This window comes from Pipra filicauda, unplaced genomic scaffold (assembly GCF_003945595.2).
Source record: "Pipra filicauda isolate LSUMZ 115617 unplaced genomic scaffold, ASM394559v2 scaffold3_size10097308_pilon, whole genome shotgun sequence".
NCBI lineage: Eukaryota > Metazoa > Chordata > Aves > Passeriformes > Pipridae > Pipra > Pipra filicauda.
In genome coordinates this window covers 4,115,290-4,138,066 of record NW_024104532.1, presented here as the reverse complement: position 1 = coordinate 4,138,066, position 22,777 = coordinate 4,115,290, and the positions used below count along the sequence as shown (strand labels likewise).

Here is a 22,777-nt window from a genome sequence, read left to right as displayed (position 1 = left end):
GGACAAGGAATTTTTGCGTTTGTTGTAATTAGTGGGCCTGAGTTCAGACTCTAATAATCATGCTTTAGACTTTCTTACCACTCCTGACCTCCCCATTTGGACCCAATAAAGCAGATGAGCTCTATGCCTTTTTGTTCTCAGATGACAAAGTGCTCGGCATTTGGCACTCAGCTTATCTCATACATTTGGGATTTTAATTATCAACACAAGAGTCTTCCCAAAGGCTGGCTGGGCTTTTGGTATGAAGATTATGCAGGGAAATTAATGGTAGAGAAACGGCTTTGTCCATCCGTTCCTTTCACCGCAGTGACTACAAACTCCACAAACAGCTATGCTAATTCTAAAAAAAACACATTTGCAATGTCATCTTTATGGAGGAAAAATATGCTCAGCTTGAGTTTTGTTTTCTGCTGCTCTGTGTGTCAGAACATTAAACTGCCGCGTATAGCAGAGCGTGTGGGGAAGCCAGAGCACAGTCTGTTACCATGCTTTATTTTTTGCACTGTCTGCTTCCATTTTTCAAATGTTCTGACTTATTGCTGATCGTTTCAAGGAGCTACAGTGCATCTGATAGTGTACGAACCATAACTCCCTGATCCCACAGTGGGATTGCTACTGAAAGCAGATAACCCAGCTAGGCATTAAGTGCACAAAAGTCAAACCTTCCTTCTCAGAGAAGTGAAGTCTGTTTGGACAGATTGACCAAGAAGCACTGATTTTGCTAAATTTTTATTTTAAACGGGCAGTCTGAGAGCACAGAGGTGGCTGGATGATTAGTGGGACAGAGGTTTATCTCCAAGCATGTGTGGACTTTCTCTTCATATGCAGAGACAAATCACAGAATCATTGAATGGTTTGGGTTGGAAGGGACCTTAAAGCTCATCTTGCTCCAACACCCTGCCATGGGCAGGGACACCTTCCATTAGTCCAGGTTGCTCAGAGCTCCATCCAACCTGTCCTTGAACACTTCGAGGGATGGGGCACGAACATTTCCAGGGATGGGGCAACACTTTCAGGGATGGGACAAACAGCACAGGAAAGCAGGGAAAAGCCGTAGGCTGCACTGTAAGAAGGAAATAAACACATCTCGGCACCCACGGCACCGGTGACCCGGCCTCGCCGACCCCAGCACCCCGCGGGTGGTCCCGCATCCCGTCGACGCTGCCGAGCCGGGGTTGGTGCCGGTGCCGATGGCTATGCCGGTGCCGATGCCGGTGCCGATGCCAGTGCCGATGCCAGTGCCGATGCCGATGCCGGTGCCGATGGCGATGCCGGTGCCGGTGCGATGGTGATGGCGGTGCCGATGGTGATGCCGGTGCGATGGTGATGCCGGTGCCGATGCCGGTGCCCACGCCGGCGCGGGTGCCGGGGCGGGCCCCGCGGGCCGCGGGCGGGGCCGGGCGGCGGGCGGAGGCCGCGCCTCGGGGGCGGTGTTGCCGAGCGGGGAGGCGGCTCCGGAGCCATCGCGCCTGCCCGGCCGGCGGCGGAGCTCGGTGCAGGGGAGGGGGGCGGGGGGCGGCTCGGCGGCGGGTCTGCGGGCCCCATGGGCGGGTGTGTGGGCTCCCACCACGACTCCTCGGGCAGCCTCAACGAGAACTCGGACGGCACCGGAGGTGAGCGCCGGGGCTGGGCCGGGGGGGGCCCGCGGGGGGACCCCGGGGCGGGCGCTGCGGGCCGGGGCCTGCGGCGGGCGGGGGAGACGCGCTGCCGTCGCCGGCCTCGGGGCGCCGCGTCCGGCCGCTCCCCCTGCTTCTGCCCCCGCTTCTCCTCCAGCTTCTCCCCCGGCTGTTCCCCCCCGCCCGAACTTTCCCGGGGCGACGGGGCCGTGCAGGAGCTCGGCGGGATGGCCCCGTCGGGCAGAGCCCCCGCCTCGCCCCCGCTGCCCCGGCCGGTCGGGGGGCTCTGCCGGGGGGCGTTCAGGGTCAGGGGGTCACTGTCGGGGGGGCTGTGTCGGGGGTCAGTGCTGGGAGAGCAGTGCCCGGGGCTCCGCGGCGCGGCCCCGGGGCAGGCGGCTGGCGAAATAAAAGACAGGCTGGGGAAAGGGCCTGCCTGGGGCTCCTAAAGTTTGTTTTCCTTGGGCTCAGCTCCTTGTGGTGTGCGGAAAATGATTCTTCGTTTCACTTAGATCCTGGCGCTGCTGCGGGTTTGGGGTTTGTTTTCCTTTTTATTCTCGCCGAGGAGGATGGATGCTTTCCTCCAGCCTAAGTCTCCCATGCTAAGTGATCGATTTCCACCGACTTGAGGTGCTGGAGCAGCATGTTCTCACTCATGTGCATGTGCACACCTACTTAGGGAGCAAAGCCTGTGTGGAAACACTGCTGCAGTGTGAGCGGCCCTTACCCTCATGTTTTTCTCTACTTAAATGCCTGAATGATTGCTTTTTCAACGTTTGTAGGTTTGTGGACCCCTGATGTTCTCCAGCTGAGCTGTATATGCTTTATAGTCATTTAAAGTCAGCCTATCAACGGGACACTTGACTTATAAGTAGTCTTTACACGTGCAGGGTCCATAGATTTCAGGTTGAAAATTGCTGACATAGGTCTACATTTTCCCCTGTACCTTACGGGATATTATTTATCAGTCTGGTTTTGTTTCGGATGTCCCAGCTGATGGGTGTTCTGTTATATCAGTGACTTTGCTGTCATTCCATTATGTAAAAAGATGCAGCACTCGCAATTGTATCTGAAACAATCATCTGCTGATTAATGCCAGATACAGAGTTCATAGAAATACCAGTAAGTCCAGCTGCTAAGAACTGTGTGAGATTTCACAGAATCACAGAATAGTTGGGGTTGGGAGGGACCTCTAGAAATTATGCAGTCCAGCCCCCTGCCAAGGCAGGGTCAGCTGGAGCCGATGACACAGAAACGTGTCCAGGTGGGTTCTGAATTTCTCCAGAGAGGGAGACTTCACGACCTCCCTTGCATTTAATCCCATCATTGTCATTCAAAGGAATTTTATAGCTTTGACTAGTATGAGTCTTCCTTACTCTTCTCTATTAGGAAAAAAAGGGGAAGAAGGGAGTTACCTAAAATGCATCTGTGCTAAGCAGACTTATCAACTAGTAAAAAAACTACAGGAGTGTCATGTGGAATGGACCAATCGAGGAAAAGAATGGCAGGAATCATCACATACCCAAAAAATCTTGACTGAAAAATAACATTAAAAGCTCTGCTGATGTTTGTCCTGAGGTCTGCTTTGGTAGCCAGGTGTTATGAGGTGAGATCATGTCACAGAAATAGCCTCAGTTTAATTTCCTCCCCCTTATCTTGCCTGTGGTATCGAATGAATGAGATGGGGGAAAAAAACATTACCAGAGTTTGGCTAATATTGTAAAACAGTCAGATTACACACCCAGTTAGCAGCACACGAGGTGGGTGGTCTCTGTCCGGGTTGTGCACACAATACTGTCCCAGGTGGACTTGCTTGGAGCGTATTCCTGTGTGGCGCTTCCATGGCACAGCCCACTGCTGCTCTGGGGTTAAATAACCCATTGTGCTTGGTGCATTACAACAGCAGCTGGGGTTTCAAGATGTAAGAGATGTGAAATGCGTGTCAGCTGGCTCGTGTTGATTCATGCTCTAAGGATAATGTTCCTTAAGGTTGTCTCGCTGAAGTGAGAAGCGATGAAATTTCAGTTGAATTATGAGCTTCTTAGGACTGTCTTAAACAATCAGCTACAGTGTGCAATAGCCTGTTTTGTAACGTTACGTATCTGTTCTTGCCTCTCCACAAGAAAAAAAGGAGGGTTAGGTTAAACTGAAAAAGCCTCAAAATATCTTCTGTAAATCTGACTCCCCAGATGTCAAAGTCCAGCCTGCACAAATTCTGAGCTTTACAAATTCTGAAAACATGTCCACACCAAGTATGAAATCTCTCAAGGGGGCTTCTGTCTCAAGGCATCAGCAAGTGAGCCAGCTGAAGCTCAAGTGAACATGATTTGGAGACTAGACTTGTGCAGAAAGATGACTTATTCCTGCTCCCCAAATAAGGCTTGTTTCCTCCACCTCTGGGGCTGTGACCTAACCTGGTGTTTTTGGTTTCAGATTGCTGTCAGTGAGCAGGGGCGGAATATTTATAAATCCTAGGAAGGTGTTTTGGAACAGAAACACTGCGGTTCTAACCAGAGCATTGCCAATGATTGACTTACTTTGGGGAGGCTTTGTCTTTTTCCCAGAAAGGAAAAGCTTCCTGGAGAATTACGAGTGGTCAAGAGATTGATTAGACGGTAGTAGCAGTGTGTGATGCTGCGTGAAAGTGGGAGCCAGATCTCGAGTCTGATTCATCCCAGTCTCGATCTGTTGCAGTGCTGTGGGGAGTGGAGAAATCGTGCTCAATTGTATCACTGGAACTGAGATGAGGATTTGTCACATCCCTGTATTCTCCTCAGCCTTTTTGTCAATCGCCGGCACTTCCCGTTACTTCTCTGCTGCTCGGTGAAGCTGACGGCATGTCCTGGCCACGTGTGCTTTCTTTGTCTCTTACTATGGGTATTTTTCAAGGTCAAGATGCTTGTGTGTATCCGGAGAGCTGTTGTATATCCTCAGGTGTGTCTCCATGTGTGAGATTGAGCTAATCAAAAATACTATTGCATGTTTCTGTTTGCATTGACCGAAGCAGGAAGAGTCTGTTCCTTACCAAGAATTTAACAGATGCTGCTCTGTCCATCCTGCTGGAAATGAAATGGTCTTTGCAGATTGGTACCAGCCATTTCATTATCGCTGCTCTTTTTAGCAAGTTTTCGTTTCAACAGAATATTGCTTGTCATAGATAGGAAAAAGTTCTTGCCTGGTTGCTCGGTGTGTTGTACTCCAGCAGAGCCAAATTGTGATGAGTGTCCTGGATGGTGAGATGGATTTATTGGGGACTCATTAAAGGAGACACAAAGGAGAATAAAGGATGATCATTAAATGGCTTGTAGACAGGGCTTTTCCCCACTTTATATCTTTTGCTCAGCTGTCTCCCACCTGATATTCCAGGCTCTCAGGAGCCAAACACCACATCTCTTCTTGCCCTGTCAAAGGTGACTGAATTCCTGCAGGACACTGAGAGCAGACAAGAAATAGCTATTCTCCAGTCACTTCCAGATTATGTGACTTCTTCAGTTGTGTGTTCGGAAGAGCTTTGGGTTTGGAGTTAACTGCTGGAAAACTCTGCACTTGTGTCGGTACATAAGGTTTAACAGCTTATCAGGTGTGTGTTCAGTTTAGCAAAATCAGGGTTGCCAGCTTTCATCCCCACAGGCAAGTCCTTTCTGGAGGGCTCTTCCTCAATTTGTTTTCCTTCTTCCAAGGGGAGCAGTGAGAAGGAAAAGGAGGAGCCTGTTCATTCTCTACTGGCAAACTCTTACCCCTATTAGAAGTTGCATATTACTTTGTCTTACTTGGTAAAGTCCAGCGAGACGGTTTTTGTGTGGAATAAGGAAAGAGCAGGAAATACAGTGTCTAGAAGCACGGGCATGACAAGTCATTACAGATTAGGCCTTTTGGCTGCAGCTGTCTGATTGCTGCTGCGCTCTCCTTGACACGATGTTCGCCTGCCTGCTGGAGTTCTTATCGCCCTTCTTTGTTATAAAAGACGCTGATTCTGTTTGAAATTTGTCTTCTTTACTGCTGCCCCTATCACCCAGCAGTGATAATAGGGACAAGTGGAAATAGGGCTGCACATTTGATTGACGTGCTAGAAGTGGAGATTATTAAAAATATCAATTCCTCCTGCAGCGTTTGATGCGGTGCCGGAGCTTCATTAACTTTGAGAAAGCCAAATATTGTGCTCAACCTCTGCTCTCAGTAACTGGACAACAGTTTCTTAAATATTTTCTTTAGAGTGCTGTGCAGTGCTGCATATCACATGTCTAATTTGAAGTTACAATAACTGCTTTCATGGTGCTTCTATGGAAGACTGACTAGGGGAATTTGCATATTAAGTAGTGAGATTGGTTGCTCACAATTGGACTAATACAGTAGGGCTCTGCTTGGACTGCATGGGGAGGGTTAAACAAGCATCTCATGACTGAGCAGTTAATAGCATTTGGTGCCTCCCCTTTGTATTGGAGCTTACAAAGAGTGTCCCACTTGCAGACTGATTTTGCAGTGTGTTGTAGCTGTTGGGTGCAAGCTATGATGGTGTGTTCCTGAACAAGGCACCTGGCTGGGGTTTCGTTGCCATCTAAAGAAGGCAGCTCTAGGCTTCAGGTAGTTCCTGCTGGTTTGTAATTCAACCCTGAATTACGGTTTTGGATATGATTTGGCAAAAGTAAAATTAAATCAGAGCTGGCATTAGCTGTTAGGTGTTACTGTGCAGTGTTTTGTGTTGTTTGTTTTGATTGGGAATGGAATAATAAAAAATAATAAATAAAAGAAATAAAAAATAATAAATAATAAAAAATAATAAATGGAATAATAAAAAAAGCTTAACGTGGCTCTTAAACTTGCTCTAAATCCTTCATGCTCCATCCCTGGATGTATTTAAAGGGTGTATAGATGTAGCACTTGGGGACAAGGTTTAGCGGTGGACTTGGTTGATGGTTGGACTCAATGATCTTGAAGGTCTTTTTCAACCTAAAGGAGTCTGTGATTACCACAAGAATACGTGTGTTTTTGACAGGGCTTTGCAATAAAAGTAGCCTTTAATGACTCCTTTTGCTGATGGCTGGGACCCACAGCCTCCTTGGGATTATTAGGATCTGTGAATCTTGTGCTGAGAATACAGATAATTCAGTCCCAAGTATTTTTCTGCTGGAATATCACTTTCATGGTATGACACTTTTCATTTGTAAACTAATAGATTTTGTTTTGTTTTTCAGGTGATAACAAGTCACTCTCAGAAAATGAAATAAGGTGTTATTTTTACTGTTAATAAGGGCTGGCAAACGCAGCTGTTTGGTTTCCTTTTTGGCGTTGTTCCTCCATGTAATTGTTTGTTTGGCTTCTAGATGAAGTGATTTGTTTTACTTTCTCTGTTTGGGATTTCAGTGCTGAAAGTGACAACGTCCTCCTTCACTGCATGTTAAATATAGTAAATTGAAAATTCATTGTGCTTTGGGGATTTTTGACAAATGGAAAATATTATTAGTTGCCAGTTTGAATAAACTCTAAAAAGCAGCGATCCACTCTTATTCCAGCGAGTAATATGATAACTATTATTTTTCATGTGAATGTTGAATAATATCATTAATGAGTCACAAATTAAAATACAATTGAAGCCAGAAATAAAGATTTGCCTTATAGTTAAGTCTTGCAAATTCCTGTGAGTCTTTTTGCAGCTGCAAAGAAGGGTCAAGTTGGCCATAGCTAGTCTGATTACCCAGCTCTTCTAAAAAAAGAAAGAATATAAATATGTACAAAACTTGTGGCCAAATGACCGTGATTCAGAGGTGAATATAACTGCTCCTTTATCCGCAAAGGAGGATTGTGATACTTACGGGGTGTGATGTAACAAGCGCTTTGTGTATAAATGTCTGTTACATTTTTAAGCAAATTGTTTCCAATTTGCCACCTTGGCTTCACTGCCTTAAAATTCAGGTTTCTTTGATGCAAATACTTCAGTCAGGTTTTTCCTCTTAATCTTTGGGGGTTTTGATTTTAATTTTTTCCCAAAATCGCTTATGCCTGCTACAGGAAAGTGTGCTGTGCTGGCTGGTAGGTGCTTCGTGATCTTCCCAATTGTCTCATCAGATTCGAAATGACTCTTTGAGGATGGCTGGTGTGAGATGTCCATCCTCTTCAGCAGAGAAGCCAGATCCCAGTGTGTCCATATCCAAGCAGCGTGGCTTTCCCAACTTCTGCTCTGAAAGTAGATGTGGGAAGGGCTTGGTTTTTCTTCCCATGGGCTGTTCTCTGAGAAGAGGCACAGCTGAGCATGTGGCCATGAGGTTTTTACCCTCCCAAAGCTGGTGGCATCCATGTCTGGGGAAGGAAAGAGCATTCCTAGGGAGGAGTTCTGCCACCCAGCAGGCGGGATGAAGTAGGGAAGTCTGCGTGTGACATCTTTTGGGCACGTAGAGCCCAACCAGCAGTTTAAAGGCAGGAGCTGTTACTTCACACTTATCTTTCGTACTTGCAAGTGCTTTGGATGAAGTTTGTGGAGGTTTATGGGGTTTAATTTTCTTTCAACTGGAAGCTCTGTAGGACTCTTCTTTCTTTTGCAAGAGTCACATTATGAAATTGAGCCTTTCCAAATCTTCCTAATTCTAGTTTGGAAAGCTGCTCCATCTAGACACCTGTAGTCATCATAATTGCAGACAAAATAGAACAAGCAGGCACATGAGGTGGTTCTCAGGGATGTCTTGCCAGTTGGAGGGTATAAAGGTGCTGACCTTGGGTACTGTGCCATGGGTATGGGGAGTTTTTGAGGCATCTGCTTGTTTTGGTTACTGAAAACCTCCAGGCTCTGTTTGCTCAGTGATGCCTTTGGTGTTTGTATTGTGGCTTGGCCGGGCTGGTGAATCCTCAGATGAGTGTGGGGATGTGCCTGTGCCACGGCTGCTGGTCCCACTGGTGACAGGCTGGTGCCTGGCATTGCTTGACAGGGGAGCGTGGCAAGAGCGATGAGCTCAATTACCCAAAATCAGAAGGGAAAGGCATGGAGTGACCCGTTGTGTGAAGCAGGTGGAGTGCAAGGAAGAATAAAAGAGCTGGAGTCAGTAACCTGGTTTCTGACTGTGGAACGAAACACTTCGTTTGCACTCAGAGGTTTTCAGTTACAGTTTAATCTGCTGCCTGTGTGTTGTCTGGCGGGCACCTAAAGTTTGAAGAAAGAAAGATGTTCCACTACTTGAGAAGCAAATAAAGTGCAGGGGGTTTTGGGGGATTTTTTTGGTTGGATGGTTGGTTTATTTTCTTGTTTTTTAAGAAAACAAAAAGGTTTCCCCTCACACGGCGATTGTGTTTCCAGTGTGAAAAGTGCAGACTCTAATCTGGTGTTTCATACTGAGTTATCAAGAGTGATAGATCCAAACCACGGTGCCTCATGCACCCCAAAGCAGCATGAGTGCTCATTGCACCATTGAGGTGAAAAATACCTGTAGCACAGAATGTCACTTGATATTGCACTGTTTGATCTGTGTGCAGAAAAATGTCTAAAGTGGTTTATTTAAGGTTCAGCTGGAACCTGAATTTTCCATGTGCTGCCCTGTGCTGATCCTGGGCTGATCTCACAGCTATTAGCCAGGGAGTAGCTTTCTCTCTTGGCACACTCAGATTGGTGCAAGTGAAAGGTGGACAAAAGATGGGGCAGTGCAAACTGTGTGTAAACCATTTTTGTTCTGTTTCCCACCTTAGAAGTAAATTAAAAAGTCTCTTAAATGTTGAATGGGTCTGAAGTTTCTTAGACTAACTTAAATATTTAAAATGACATAAGTAGACTGTCATCCTGAGACTTCTAGCACTGAGAAAGCAAGGGCACTGCAGGTTCTGCAGGTAATAAGTGCATGAGCAATTATTGGATGCTATCAATTTGCAGGAGCTATTCTACATCCAGTTGACCAATTAGGCCTAAAGTAAAGCATTTGGAAATTGTACTTCATAAAGCAGAAATACTGGTGGGATGGGGATCCTTGCTGCTGTGCTTGTGTATTAGATCAGTTTAACAGCTCCTCCCTTCAGCCTTTTCTCAATGTCCTTTCCTCTTCCCGTCTCCCCCCTCTCCTTAGTGAACATGATTTAAAAAGGAAAATTCAAAGCCCTGCTTGAAAGCCATTTGTGGGAGGAGATGGGCACAGTTCTGAAGAAATGATTCTTCGCTTCTGTAAAAAATCAGATGTGCTGAAGGATTTTATATATGCATATATATATATATATATATAAAGACATCCTTGTGCTGCAGATTAGGTAGAAGGGAGGGGGTTTGGGGAGTTTCTGCATGATCTATCATGTGGTTTTCCCACATTCTCAAACATGAAAGAAAAGGCACTTCACAAATGGTAGAGAAGAATGCTTCAGTAGTTTTCAGCAAGAACAGGTACTGCCCAGGGGGAAAAGATTAGAGGCTAAAATGTGAAAATGTATCATACAGTGCTGTAGATTGCATTTATCTTTACACATGTTTAATAGGGAAAGTTTACTCTTAAAACAAATATATTCAGTCTAACATTAATTTAGTTATTTATAGAAAAGTGTTGATATTTTTCATCCAGTGGAATGATAAACATTTCATAGTTCATAACAGCTTACAGTTTATAATAATGTATAATAAATGTAGCAACCATAAATAATTCTCTTAGTTCAGACAACATATTATGTAGGAAGGCATTTTTCACCTTTTCCCAGTGGAGCTGTGTGCTCTTTGAGAGCACTCTCAGGGCCTGAAATGGCATCGGAAGCAGAGCACAGCACTTTGGGGTTGGAAGCTTGTTACCTTTCTATTTTTAAAATTCAGTCATGAAGCTCAATTTCTGCTCTCATGCTGTGATGAAGGGCACTATGGATTCAGGAGAAGGATCTCTTCATGGCATTTACTTTGTTGCTTTATTTTACTGCCACAGAACTCTCATCTCCTGTGATTTCTTGCCTGTATGGGTAAATACAGTCTTTTTGTAAAAGAGTACCTGCAAAATAGCAGATAGAAGCTGCAGCTGGTGAATGCCACTTTCTCCTACCAATTGTTTTTTGGCCACATGCTGCTGCAGGAGCACCTGAGCCTGTTGCAGAGCATCAGCAATCACAGGATAATGGCTGGCTGGAGAAAAGGTAAATGATGGAAGTAAAAATTGCCAACTCACATGTAGTGCACAAAGTGTTTCTTGGAAAAGCTATAGCAAAGCATTGCCTGTGTCATATATGCTGGACAACTTCATGCCTTCAGGGTGGTTTTGGATGCATTTTCTTCATCACATAGAAGCTGTGTATGTCAAAATAGCGTCTTTAATGCAGAATGTTTAGTTTTCAGTTGTGCTCTACCTGCCAAATGGTTCTGAAGCTCTCTGAGTCATTGCAGTGCATCCCTGTTCTTCAGAGGGGATGAGAAGGACCATGCTCAAAGTGGGAAGGGGACACTCAAAGTCTGTGAACACGGAAACATGTTTTAGATGCTTTTTTTGGTGCAGGTACAAGTCCCATTTCTACTCATCACAGGCTCTGGCTGCTCCAAGCTTGTTAACACAGGCACTGAAGCAAGGGTGAGAAGACATGGGCAATAAGCAGTTTGGAAGTGTTAATGGGAAGCAAAGTGTAGCATACGTGTGAAATAGTTTGGAAACCATAAACGTTATCTGAAGGTTGGATGAACAATTTCCCTGGCTCCTGCTGGATGTATTCACAAGGAGCCTATATTTGGTGGCAGCAGTAGTTAAACATACGTTCAGATGAAGCTTAGCACTCCAGTGCTTCACACCTCCAAGTAGCAGCATCCTTCACTGTTCCCAGATTTGGTCTGGTTGCCTGTTTTGGGACATGATGCCAATGCCCTGATGGCTGAGGGTGAGTGAATCTCTTCCTTTGCCTGTGCATTTTCGTACCTCCAGCGCATGTAATGAGCAAACCTGCTCATTAAACGGTTGGTAAATCACAGGTCCCGACTGAGGTTTAGCACTTGGAAGGGTGAAGAAGAGAAAAGCTGTCACATAGCTATTTAAACTTTATTTTTTTTTTAAGAGTTGGATTTCACTCATGAATTGCATGTTGATAACTTGGCTTGGTAAAATACACAACAGACTGATTTTTTTTTTATTTTATTTTTTTTTTGTAAAAATTTTTTTTGCTGTGTGCCTACAGAAGTACTTTAAAAGAACATGGGTTGCTATAAATGCAAGCGTTTAGAGAACAAAAATATCTTCTGTAAAGTGCTGATCAATATTGGATATTATTCTAAGACAGGTTTAAATGCTCTTTTGAGATAAGTTCTCTTACTCATTTGTGTGTTGGCTTTTCACATCTTTAGATCTCCATTGTATGTTTATCCAAATCTAAAACTAGTTCTGGTGCCAAAAAAAGCTTGGATTGCAACAGAAAACCACATGAGTATTGAAATCTCACTGCTTTATTAGCATCACATGCTTTCAATCAGGCACATATTGGATGGCCTCACGGATGTTACTGCAACATCCCAGCGCTGCCTTAACGCATCCCAAACAAGCACGTTCCTTGTGTGTATCCAGGACACTTCAGCTGCTGTACTGATATTACTGCACTAAAATAGCTCCAAAAATACTACAGGCACGGGTTTTGGCTTTATCTGAAATTCCTTCAGAATGGAACAAGAGGGAATACATGATTTTAGTCTCTCCCCTGGGAGAAAAAAGGAGCCAGCAGCATTGTCAAAACAAGCGAGCGTGGACGTTGTGGATTGGTATTGCAAGGCAATACCAGAATGAGAGTCCTCTAGGTGTAAATAATCTTCTAGGTCTTGAACTCTGGCTCATGATAGACATTTTCTAAACCAGTGCAATTTGTCTCAAAATGAGATAAACCAATCCAGTGTATGGAAACACTATTTTCCTGTAAACCTCTAAAAACGCTTTTAACTGTATTTGGGGTATCCTTTTTTCTTCCAGAAGGCATGAACCTTTAGAAAACATACCAGGTTCTTCTCAACTGTGTTAGAAGTGCCTGGGCCACCACCACCTTGGAGAGATCATGATGTAAATAATGCCATGTGTCTAGATACAGGTTCCAAAAACTTGTCTACCTTTTGTTTCTTATGGAGAGAAATGCTACGAAAATGTGCTTTTTAGGCAACTTGAAAAGTGAAATACTCTGTTGGTCTTTGGAGAGTCAGTGCCCAGCAGTGGGGAAAACACAGTGACCCACTTAAACAAGGAACCCAAATTTCTCTTTTTTATCTTTAACATGACAGGTGTCACTCAGTACTGCCTGTGGAGATTTCTAAGCTTTTTTGACAAGCCTGCTACATGGAGACTGCTCACCAAACCAACGGGGAGTGGAAATTTGGGGGTACATTAGTTGAGCCCCAAAGGAAACCCTCTCTCTGTATCCATCCCATTGATGGGACCCAGCTAATCATTTCATCTTGGAGCAGTGATTACACGTGCAGAATGAGTGAGCTCTAAACACTTCCCATTCCCAGCCTTCATCCATCCCAGGACATGATCAGTCATGATCAGCTCTCAGGGAGCAACTTTTTCTCAAGAATTTATAAGTAAACCTATTTAAATTGGTGCTTACTGCTTTTCACAATACTGCTTTGAAAAATCAACAAGTGTTTCTTTTGTGTTCTGTAGAACTGTTCACTTGTGGAATTAATTCTTTCTGCTTTATTCATTCCAAAGAACACAGGTGTTTTATCTTAGGAATGCAACTGCAATTTTTTTTTACTCCAATTATATTTTTTCTGATAATTATATTCAGGGAAAACATTGTGCCACAGGACTATGAAAGGAACATCATTAGCATTTTATCTTATTGTGGTGGGAAACTTATTACCAAAAGTTAATAATTTACATTGAGCTCACATTAGTTAGCAAAATATTATAGATATTTGGGAGTGGGGGAGGAAGAATTTTGGTTCCTGCCAGTGTCCTACTTTGCCATTTTTTGGCAAGATATGTCCAGAGTATGGCTGTCTGATAATCAAGCCTGTTAAAAACCTATGCTATTAAGTAGTGACAATTCGGCTTAAAATAAGGTTGTGCAAAGTCCAAGACAGCAAAAGCTTCTGTATCTCCTACTTCAGTGCAATGTCAAACGGAATATTCTGTCTTAGAAATTCTACCAACTGATCTAATCTTGTCTTGAAACTCTTTCCAGGTTTGCCTACTCAAGTATGCTCTCGCTATCTGATTGCTCTGCCTGCCAAATTTCCAAGCTGAATTCATCTTCCATTGATAAACTGAACTTGTGTCTGCTCAGTGCACTCACCCTTCCTTCTTTCACATGTCTCATTGCATTATTATAAATTAGTCGGGTGATTTTTTCCAGCTGAAGGAACTCTTGCCCTGCAATTCAGATTGAGGTATCTGCGTAATTTCTTCTCCTGTATTTTGAAACTTTCCGTCTTTTACTTGTCTAAGTTGAAGGTTGGTAAATAAGGAACCCTTTTTCTCACAAAACATTTTTCCATCGAGATATTTCAGCACAAATTATTATGTGTTGTAGACACTTTTGATGCTAAATAATGAGCCCCTATGAATGGACTCTTTTCAGCTGGGGGAACTGGTGTGAACAGTACTCAGGTGTGAACATTTCCTAGTGCATTTTTCTCATGTTCATCCTTAGCTTTTAGACGGGTCTGAAATGTGCCCCCACTTCTGCTGGGTCTGGGGTTTGAGATGCCCTTGATCAGAACTGCAGAGTCAGCACTTCATGGGCATGGTTTGCTCATTAGAGCATAGTAATTAGTGAATTTGCAATGTATTTGCATCCAGCCATTTTTGTGAATTATTCTAACTTCTATAGCCAGCAATCAAACGGTTAGGGTGGGATTTTTTTTTTTTACTCAATGCTTTGAGGGGTCCCTTCACTGAAAAATAATTATACCTGCACTGAAAAACCATGGGACCAACAGGCTCTTGTTTTCAAAAGGCTGAAATAAGACTCTCTTTACTAATGCATTTTCCCTCATTACCAGTTCAAGTTCTCATCCTTAAATTTGAAACTAAGCTTATTTTCCCTTGAAGGGGAGGAGGGGTGAGAAGAGGGTCTGTCTAATAGTGGAGAGTTCTGCCTTAACTCAGAACCAAAGACTTTTCTTGCAGAAACTCTGAAGTCCGGAATCATCATACACTTCCTCTAATCTGATATTATATTGCTCCTGTCTACAGTGTTGGGGAGAAAGTAGGAAAAGTGCATCTGTCCTGACAAACAGTACTGCTTTTGCTTGTGAGTAGATGACACTGGAGAAATAAGCTCCTTCGAGCATTACAGTGAGCACCTTTTTAGAAAAGACAAGCATAGCCCGTGGCCAAGACCTACTTCAGCTATTAGTGGATACGTCACAGCCGAGAGCGTTGCCAACATAATCATTGTGCTGCCAGTTTTTAGCTTGCCCTGAGTTGTCGAGAATTAAATGCGTTTTCAATCAAATTATGTTCCGTAGTGCTCCCTTCGTTTGAAAGGAAGAGAAGTTACTTAAGGGATGTGCTGCTGTGTCTGCTGGAAACACTGAACAAGCATCACCCAGGCCATTAATAGAGCTAAAGCCTTATGTGCTCAGGGAATTTTGAAAGAGATCAGATTAATTTGCTAAAGGTGGAAAGGCTCTGGCTACTTTAATCTATCTTCATTTGAGCAATTTAAATGAAGAGGGCAGTTTCCTGTCTCTACTCCAAGGTCCTTCCGTCTCAGAGAGAGCCACAGGCTCCTGAAGAAGGAGGTTCACAGCAGGAACTGATGTCTGTGTTTGGTGTTGCTCAGGGGAGGTTGCTTAGATTATGCTCCTAATTTGTGCACCTTTAGATTCTTAAAGTTGGATTCACTCACACAGACCAGAGAAGTGGATGTCCCATCCCTGGAAGTGTTTAAGGACAGGTTGGATGGAACTCTGTGCAACCTTGTCTAGTGCAAGGTGTCCCTGTCCATGGGGTTGGAACTGGATGATCTTCAAGGTCCCTTCGAACCCAAACCATTCTACAATTACATCAATAATCCTTGACCATAGGCTGTAATAGGTCTATTTTTTTCCCTGAATACATCCATAGGGGGATAAAAAGGCCTTGAAAGGATGTAGTTTTAAGGCTGTTTTGTTCAAGTGCTCCCATTTACAGGAGAGGTTTCTTTCTTTCCTCTGGATGTATGAGACATAAAAGTTGCAACAAAGATTTGCACATTTTTCATCTCAGCTTAGGAAGATGGAGGATGTTTTTCTAATTATCTGAGCAATCCACTAATGTCCTTATGTATTATTACTTGCCTCTAACTCTGGGATAAATATGATTTCCTAACAAAATGTGTACTTGAAAGGTAGGAGTTCCCTATGGCTAAGAGGTAGGTCATAAGTGTTTTTGAAAAGCCAGCTACAACCACTTGTGGATCTTCCAGCTACCAGACTTTATCCAGTCTTGGGTGCTGGTGTTTCTTGGGGGATAACTTTCCAGATGTACAGATAGGAGTTTAGTTTCAAAATTCCTTATTTTAAAATCTATCTTGCATCAAGATTTTTTCCTTTGATGGTTTTTTTTTTTCCCCGCTTGTTTTAGATGACGTGCTCTTGCACTCGAGGCTGGAGTTTGCTTAGACTGGAAGCATATGTAGTTCCATGAATAAATTTTCAAGTTTATTAACTAGATTACGGATCCAGAAAGTATTGACTATAAAAGAGAAGTAAATGACTGTTTTTGGGTTTCGCTGGGGCGTTAAGCCACCAATCTGTCAGACTTCTGCCCTGCTCAATTGCAGTGGGCACAGTCAAGTGGATGAACATTAAAATGGAACTTTCCTAGTTCTTTTGGTGCCTCGCTGTTTGGAGGCTCAGTGATGTGATCATTTAGTTTCTGTGGTCATACTGATTTGTTAATGTCAGCACAAATTGCTTTTTACTAATCATAGAATCATTTAGATTGGAAAAGACCTCCAAGATTGAGTCCAACATTTGACTGATCACCACCTCGTCAACTAGACCATAATGTGTTGATTTTTATTTTTTTTTAAAATCAACCTGACGTGGACAATAAAGTCTCACTCTTGCAAGGCCTTGAACGTTTGAGTTTTTTTAATCTTGTGACTGTAAACAAACCAGGAAGGACTGATACTCCAAAAAGATGGGCTTGGTGGTAGAAGTCCATATTCTGGGGCAGTCTTAAGTAGCCTTGGTGTCTTAAGCCATGGTGTCATGATGTGTGCTGTGTGACCTGAAAGGATAAACTTCAACAAGCGGGGTATTGGATTTTCTGCTACTGAATCACTGGTGTGCTGGTGCTGTGTGTGACAGGCTGACTTGACAGCTGTTAAAGACATCACCACCTACTGTTAAGGGCTGGTTGAGAGATTACTTTGCAGAAAGCAGCTTGACATCTGAGGAGCATCAAGGATGTGTTATCCCACCGTTGCACATCTGTCTGTAGGTGTCTGGCACAGCTCTGTGCTCACAGATCTGCCTTGTTCAGACCCAGCACTGTCAGACCCACTCCTCAGAAATGCCAAGGGCATATAATCCTTGGGAAGATGAGTGGTAGGTGCAGGGGGGTTGGACTAGATGACCTTTAAAGGTCCCTTCCTACCCAATCTGTTCTCTGATTCTATAAAACACTTCTTAAATAGGAACCAAGTTGAAAGCATCCAAAGATTGATTTGTAATGAGTGTGAAATGCTAACTTTATCGTGAGAAACTACCTTGTAAAATAGAACTTAATAAAACAGCAAGTATCGTTCTAAGAAATACAATTTCTTAGATTAAATCTGTAAATGTTTCCTTATGTGTTTTTCACCTGTTCTTTAAAGCAAGCAATTGCCTTTCAGTTTTCCAAATGGCACCTGAGGAATGTAATATGGAACTGTAAAATTAAATTGTTAATATAGTGTATGTTTGGTATGTGTGTCAGGTAAGAGTCCTATTTTCAGCTTATACTGAGCTCTTAATTAACTGATGAGCTTAAGCAACTGAGATACAGTAATAGTGCATTTAGTTAATTGGCTAATGTGAAACTTTATCCCTGCCAATAACTGTGACACTGGAATAAATTCAAGACGTGGTGTTAGATCCTTTAACTAAGCTAATTTAATTATTGGTCATTGCAAAAACAGTTACCAACTTGGAGGCTTTTTTTATTCGTTCCCTTCTGGAATCTGTGACTGCTGTGCATGGCAGAAGTGACATGGCCAGCAGTGCCATGTTCACCCAAGTAGTCCCTGGGAGCCTGAAATTGGCCATCTGCCTCATGCATTACACCTTGTATTACACAGGCCTTGTTGAGTTTCAGAATTTTGTGGAAGGGTTTAATTCAACCAAGCCTGATGCAAATTAACACTGTGCTGAGATGGGATCTGAGAATTGTGCTGACTCCTGCAGCTCCTCCGAAGCAATTTTACTTTAGGGGAAAACCTAAGATGGAGAGGGATGTTTTACAAGAGCATGTAGTGATAGAAGGGCTAATGGCTTCAAACTGAGAGTAGGGCTAGATTGGATATTAGGAAGAAATTCTTCCCTGTGAGGGTGGTGAGGCCCTGGCATAAGTTGCCCAGAGAAACTGTAGCTGCCCCATCCCTGGAAGTGTTAAAAAACCAGGTTGGACAGGGCTTGGAGCAACCTGGCCTAGTGGAAGGTGTCTCTGCCCAGGGCAGGGGGGTTGGAACAAGATGATCTTTAAGGTCCCTTTCCAACCCAAACCATTCTATGATTCTTATGAAATCTGGGTTTACTTGTAATAAAGTAAATCCCCTGGTGGCATCATCCAGAAGGTCTTCAGAAGGTTCAGCATCATGTGTACACACATTGAACATGGACCTGCTCAGGGTGTGCCTGCTGGCTTTCAGCATGGTCACACCTCATCAGGGTGGAGTGGGCTGCATTATTAAAAAAAATTATCAGTCTAATATTTTATGTAATTCTGGCAGCGCGGAAGATAGGGCTGCCTTTCATTGTTTGTTCAATTGGGGTTTTTTCCCCATGAAAATTTTGCTAGTGTTGGAAATACTCATGGTGTGTTAAACACAGCCCAGATGTACAGCAGATGTCCCTGTCTGTCACCAACTCGGAGGATTTGTGGTGGCCTTGTGTGGTCGGGCTGTGGCTGCTTGACAGAGGCCAGCACTGCCCACACTGCTCCCATGGCTTAGGCCAGCATAAAAGCAAAGCTTTGTTTTAAACCCTGCTGAGCCAGACCCTAATTTGGGCCTTGCTCAAAGCATGCAGAACTCAGCTGTCAGTGTGTGGGGAAGCACTTGCAATTTTAAGTTTTTTGATGCTGTTCCTTTTCCCTGAAGGTGTTGAAGAAACAACTGGACGTGGCACTCAGTGCTCTGGTCTCGTTGACAAGGTGATGATCGGTCAAAGGTTGGACTCCATGGTCTTGGAGCTCTTTTCCAGCCTAAATCATTCTGTGTTTCTGTGATGTCAGCCCCCAGTAAGCTCTCACAGAGCAGCAGGCAGGTGCCCACATCACGGCAATGCACCAGCACAAGGTTGTCCAGTCAGAGGAACTCACCTTTTACGCTTTTATCTGATGTGTCTAAAGTTTCCCTGTTAACTGAATCAAGGGGAAGGTACAAAAGGATTTTAGTACTTTAAAAGTGAAGTTGCTGAGTTACATTCTTCCTCATCATGAGATACAGAAATCACTGGGTAGTTTTTTTTTTTCTTTTAGGTAATGTCTGTGCAGCTTCCTACTGCATTCTTACAGCTCTGCTGTGCTCTATAGTGCATTTGTTTTGCATGTGAGATGCTGCCTTGGTGCCAAGCCCTCAGCTGCAATTGAGTTTTAGCTTAAGCTATGCTTTGCAGAAGTCAAAAGAAGCATGTACTTTATGCAGCCTATCTCAACTAGAGTATTTTTCATGTTGCTGACAGCTTCCTTAATGGTTCTTGTCATAGGTTTTAAAAAAGATAGTCTAGTTGTGCACTGTAGATGATAACAGATTAAAGGTCTTGGTGCTTGCACACTGTGATTTGGGAATGGGTAAATCTTCATCCTGTTCTGTATCCAGCTGAAAACATTCATCTGCCAAAGACAGGAACAGTTTAAATTCCAGTGTAAACAGTGCTGACATGTAATTGTGTTGATAATGTCTGTCCCTCAAAGCTATTTTGCCACAGTACTGCTGGAACTTCCCTGTGAGGCTGAAGCTGACACTGGGCAGCCAAACAGCTACTGCTGTTTTTCCTACTGTGTGGAAGGAGAATTTGTGGCTCTAGGATTCCTATGATGGGATATAATAGAGACAGATGGGCATCATCTGTCCTTTGCCCTGCCTGGCAGTGTTCTTTCTTCATCTCTGATCACCCCTTGACCAAGGCAGTAGGATGTGGTGACTCCACAAAGGTGTCTGATGCTCAGGCATTTTTCTCTGTCCAGAGAAGAGGTGTTGTATCAGAACCTTAACTGAGATGATCGAGAACTCCTCTGCCTGTGCTTCCAGCAGGAAGCTGAGTGGGCAGGCAGGGCTCAGGAGCAACCACAGAGCTTTTGTAAACTGTTAATCATAGAATGGTTTGGGTTGGAAGGGACCTTAAAGCTCATCTCATTCCACCCCCTGCCACGGGCAGGGACACTTTGCACTAGACCAGGTTGCTCCAAGCCCCGTCCAACCTGGCCTTGAACATTTCCAGGGATGGGGCAACCACAGCTTCTCTGGGCAACCTGTGCCAGGGCCTTGCCACCCTCACAATAATTTTTTCTGTATATCCAACCTCAGTGTCTCTTCTTTCAGTTTGAACCTATTATACCTGGTCCTGACACTACAGTTCCTGATGGAAAGTCCCTCTCTGGCTTCCTTTCTATAATAAAGCCTTAGAATCAACTCTGGGAAATAGTGCTGAGCTTTTGGTGGGAGACCAATGCAAAAATTTTTCTTTGAAAAGTACTCTTTGGAGTGTTGAGGCAAATAACAGCATGCAACTTCACAGGGGCTTTGTTTGCATTATTGCTCTATCCAACACCGCTTACCCCAAGTGTTTGTAACCAGTGCTTTGCTGTCCTGCTCTTGCAGAGGAATTGTCCTCATAAAACCTTCACAAACAGACTGGAGGCTGAAGTTCACCTCTTGCCAGCTGGCTCTGGGCTGTGAATGCACCTCACATTAGACAAAATACACTGACCTGGTTTCAATTTCTGTGGGAGGCGACCTGTGTTGTTGCAGCATATCCCAGTGCAAAGCAGACTGTTGGTCATCTGAACAGATCCTGCATGTGTTGGGATGAGGTGTGGGATGTTTGGATCTGGAATACCATCGGGGGAGAAGATTTCAAAAGCTGAAGCTTTTATTTCTTGCTGCAACACTTCTGGCTTCTTTGAAAAGTGAGGGGCGATGAGTGATGAGCTGCCTGGAAATACCAAGCTCTCTTGATTTCTTCTGCAGTTGCTGTTGAAAATGATGGGAGAAATGGAAAATACGGTGTCATAGCTGGTAATTAGAGACAATTTTTCTCTTTGTCCAGCACATTCATACACCCTTATTCATACATCATCTCATGTGTTTTATATCTCACGCTGTGAAAGCCTCTGGATTGAGTTGGTGAAGATTTAGTGCTTCATGTAGGCAGAGAGGCAGGGAAGTGTCGTGCCTGTAGGACTTGTCCAGAGCTGCCTGGAATTACCAGAGTAACTTGCATTTTACTTGCTACAGTTTCTTCTGTTCAATTAAATCATTTTGGAGGAAGGTGTTGGGTAAGAGTTGAGGACAGACTGGAGAAACAGGGAAGGTGCATTCCCTGCTCCTGCTTTGAGACACAGTGCTCTTTGCCTGGTTGGCTTTGAATGCCGGGGTGGCACAAGTGATTAATGACCTCCCCCTTTGGACCCCGGAGGGACCACATACATCATTTAACACCAGCACATGGCATGTCTGGCAGGTGGCTCATGTGGGAGCACAAGCTTGACTTTAAGTGATGGTGATCAACCTTTATAACGTGGCTTTGAGTCCATAGCCTGGTGTTTTATTATGCAACTGCTTAAAGATATAACTTGAATTTCTATCAGGAGATGTAGTTTTTCTTGTAGTGTTCATTTTACCCTTTTTCCTTTCATGAAGGAAATTAAAGCTTGTCTTAGTTTCAAGCGTTGTCTTTATATCTGTCTGTCTATCTACACACAGCATTTGGAAAGCTCACATAGGGGCTCTAGAAATGTTACACTGCTCTGAAGGCTCTCAGCACTGCAGTAATAGGTATTGCTTTTGTATATATAAAATCTGGGTGCTCCTTTATTTTCTCATTAGGAAAACCTAATTGTTCAGTGAATTATTTCATTTGTAAATCTTTAACACTGTCCAGTGTCACTTCCTTTCAAACTACTGTTATTGTCTTGAAAAAACATAACCACCTTAGGAAATAAAAATGCTGAAAACTAGCAATAACAGAAAAGATTCTGCCATTTTCCTGTTGTTGGGTAAGCCTGTGCTACTTAATGTAATTTAAATTGTGCAAGTCTATGCTACTTAATGTAATTCAAATTGTTTGCTGCTTAGATGCAATACATTTTCCCTTGCCCCCTCCCTGGTTTCCTTGGTTTTCTGCACCTCTCCTTTGTACTGACTCTTCCAAGCACTATTGTAATTCAGCTGCTGGAAGGATTACACTAGAGAATGATGCAAAGAAAATGTTAGGATGAACTGTGTCTAGATATTGATACCAAATTACAAGATACCTTATGAGGAAACTGGAACCAAATAGATCTGAAATGCAACTCATTTGATTTAAGTAGAATACTACTCACTGATTGTGGGGAGGGAAGCCCTTGGGACTATTACTAAAAGAAACTTTATGGGTAGTGAACTGTTATTTGCATTTAATTTGTCTTAGAAAAGTACTTTGTTAGCAACTGATCCTCAACAGGGAAGCAATCGTGTAAAGAAAATATTTTTGATCATTAGTTCAATTTGTAAAACATTTAGTTTGCTTCTCTTGACTGGCTTCAAGTCATTACCCATCACTGTTTCTCTGACTGTGTCTCCCTGGGAGGATTTTGCTTTCCCTGTTGAAACTGTGAGTGTTTACAGTTTAACAAACCAAATAGGGCATGTGTGCCATGTTCTCCTCACTGGCCTCAGCCTCTGCAGGCCTTGGTCAGTGGTCTTTCTTTGATGGCTTATCATTTCTGTCCTCCTCCCATGAAGCCTGACCATCCTCAAACCCCAACACTTCCACTGAGAACAGTTTCTGAACATTCAGATAGACTGTTGTGGTGATTTTTTTATCCTTCCCTAGCACTTCTATTGGGCACTCCTGCTCGTTT

At 43.6% G+C, this 22,777-nt stretch overlaps 1 protein-coding gene across 3 annotated transcripts in view; it reads left to right on the top strand.

The window, feature by feature from the left end:
- The first annotated feature begins 1,491 nt into the window (after positions 1 to 1,491).
- UBTD2 (ubiquitin domain containing 2) overlaps positions 1,492 to 22,777 on the top strand; it is a 51,714-nt gene continuing 30,428 nt past the window's right edge. The window contains exon 1 of one of the 3 annotated variants that reach the window (XM_027718667.1): positions 1,492 to 1,613. In XM_027718667.1, the coding sequence (XP_027574468.1) occupies positions 1,544 to 1,613 (70 nt within the window). In that variant the 5' untranslated portion in view covers positions 1,492 to 1,543. Of the gene's footprint in view, positions 1,614 to 18,956; positions 19,092 to 22,777 lie in introns of those variants that run through there. The other 2 variants (XM_027718670.2, XM_027718669.2) reach the window with 2 other exon arrangements.